We start from the raw sequence: 2,488 nt of genomic DNA, 5'->3' as shown, positions 1-2,488 counted from the left end.
CGGTGTATAGATCTTGGGGCAACGGACTGAAGATTCACCAAGCCTTGGGGTCTCTAAAGCTCACTGGAGTAGACAAAACTTCCAACCTGTTCTCAATTACCTGCTCGCTCTTAAGTTCCTTAAGCCCTCAAGAACCCCCGATAGGAAGAGGGTGGTCTAAAGATGAAGTGACTAGAGGACTCTGAAGTGCTGAAATGGGATGAAAAGTGTTTGGCAGAGGTTCATACAGGGATGGAGGGGCAGGAGTGTTGAAGGGGGACATCCAAGTCAAAGAATAAAGGGCACTGAAGGAAAGTCTGAGGGTCACGAGAAGAAACACCATGCCCCTGAATCACCACTCCCCAGAATCAGACACAGAGGGGTCAAGGGTGGAAAGTTGTATCATGGCCTCCCTCAGCACCCACTAACCCATGTTGATGGGCACCGTGGTACATTGTGATGTCTAAGACCCCCAAAGTCACCATTGGCTGGGGGAGTGCCTAGCTGACCAATCAGAGTGAAGGGTGTGGCTCCTCATTGTCCTGGGAAGGTATATATAGGGAGGTCAGAGGCAGAGATTCTGGGTTAGGCCACTTCATGGTGTCATCATGGCTAAGGGAACCAGGAAGCCACGGCAGCCAAGAAGAGTTGCAGTGCGGTTTGCTTCAAGGAAGAAAAGAAGAAAGAAGACCCTCTGGCAACGGAGATACAGAGGCAGCGTGAAGGTAAGATGATTCCATCGACACTCCCCAGGTTCTCCATTTACTTTGGTGCCCAAGACCTCTACACTGCCCTTGCCTGGCGCAAAAGTCCTCATCAGTCCACCTCCCTTTTCATGAAGTCTCCTTTCCAACTCAGTTGTTATACTCTTTCCTCAAAACTCATACCCTTCTCTTGTCTTTCAAGTCACGAAATATGACCATGAGGGTCAGAAGACCTCTAAAAGGAACCTTGAGAAAGAAAATCCGATCGTATGCCACTCCGTCGAAGAAGGTGAAGAACACAAGAGAACCAAACTGTTTTCTCCGTTCCTGTGCACCTGAGAAACTGAACCAAGCCGAAAAAGGTACCAAAATATGAGTCAGAGTCAAAGAAGGGGGCAGAATCAAAAGAGAAGATAAGCTCAGCCACCCCAGAATGAGAGACCCTGGAGAAGTACAACCTGGGCAGCCAGTAACTGAATAGAAAAGGTCAGACAGTTTAGAATTGTGTCTCCAGTGGTCTGCTCTCTTAGAAATGGTTAACCAGGAAAAGGCTGACTCTCACACTAACATAGTAAACTGATGGCTGCAGTTAAAATAAACATCAAAGGGTGAAAAGATGATATTTGTGTGTGTGTGAATTTTCTGATGGGAAGGGAGGGAGGGAAGAAAAGAGGTGGGCACCTGAGTGGGGAGGGGTGCGAGGTCCCGAGAGATTGGGGGACAGACCCTGAGGTCCCCAGTTAGCCAGAGAGGAGAGGCCTGGACTGGGTCAGGAGTCTGCACTGAAGATGGCTAACCCCGCTTATCAATTGATCTCAGCGGCAAGGAGTAGTGGTGTGGTGTTACTGCCATTGTTTGGGGTGTGGAATGACATGAGGGTCTAGATTGCCAGAACCCAGATGGGAAGTGGGTTTCACATGGGGATGGTGAATGTCATACTTCCCCTGAGAGCAAGGAAGGCAGAAATCACATCCTGGCCACTTACGTCATAATGGGCTTTGTTGCATCACTCACCTTGCTGTCAGCTAAAGGTGCTCAGGAGGCCCAAAATGCTGATCCAACTAAAACCCACAACCAGCACTCCCAAAGATTAAAATAATGTTTGGAGGAACAGACCAAATATCAATTAGGCCACTGTTTTCCTAAGAAATTGGTGGGAGCAGTGTGTTCCCACGGGCAGGGCAGTGGAGCTGGCCCAAATCCCGGTGCAGATGACAAACAGGATCACCACACACAGATCATTTTTTTGGGTGGTGGGCACCATGCAGTTTGTGGGATCTTAGTTCCCTGACCAGGGATTGAACCGGTTCCCCTTCTAGTGAAAGCATGGAGTCCTAACCCTGGACAGCCAGAGAAGTCAGGACAGAGACTTTTGATACAAGTATTAACATAAGACTGAGTAAAAGCTGGTCTTATATTGATCATCCCCTAGTATTTCTAAATAACTACAGCCGTAAAACATTCTTCCCCAATAAAGTCTTTTGTTAGTCTAAGCTCTACAAGGTTTTGTGGTTTAAAAATAAGAGTATGGGATATTATTTGGTGTTAACTTTCATTTTTAAATGTTTAAAGAAGTTCAAGTAGTAGTCAATCTAATATGGAGGTGTATAAGGCAGAGTCTCTGCCAGAGGAATCCCGTGTGTCTTCAGAAAACATTCTAGAAACAATGAAAAGACAGAGATTTACCATCAGCATCAATAGAGTTGAGTTCAGATGTTAAGTTAATGATATGGCATCTTTTATTTGGATTGCAGCTCCCTGATTAAATCTTTCTGGCCCTTTAACTCCTGAGAGACACAGTTGAT

General features: G+C 46.5%; 1 protein-coding gene across 1 annotated transcript; it reads left to right on the top strand.

Moving 5' to 3' along the window:
• The first annotated feature begins 561 nt into the window (after positions 1–561).
• Positions 562–1,059, top strand: LOC121818479 (spermatid nuclear transition protein 3-like). The gene is made up of 2 exons (XM_042242611.1): positions 562–704; positions 886–1,059. Exons 1-2 carry the CDS (start codon positions 588–590, stop codon positions 1,057–1,059), a joined length of 291 nt encoding a protein of 96 aa, XP_042098545.1. The 5' UTR covers positions 562–587.
• The last annotated feature ends 1,429 nt before the right edge of the window (positions 1,060–2,488 follow it).

This window comes from Ovis aries, unplaced genomic scaffold (genome assembly GCF_016772045.2).
Source record: "Ovis aries strain OAR_USU_Benz2616 breed Rambouillet unplaced genomic scaffold, ARS-UI_Ramb_v3.0 scaffold_169, whole genome shotgun sequence".
Taxonomy (NCBI): Eukaryota; Metazoa; Chordata; class Mammalia; order Artiodactyla; family Bovidae; genus Ovis; species Ovis aries.
This window is presented reverse-complemented; position numbering and strand designations above follow the sequence as displayed.

Excerpts from the sequence above, each read along its gene's own strand:
- LOC121818479 (XM_042242611.1), top strand. The coding sequence starts at position 588 with ATGGCTAAGGGAACCAGGAAGCCACGGCAGCCAAGAAGAGTTGCAGTG. Across the intron at positions 705-885 it reads GATACAGAGGCAGCGTGAAG|TCACGAAATATGACCATGAG; the intron begins GTAAGATGATTC and ends TTGTCTTTCAAG.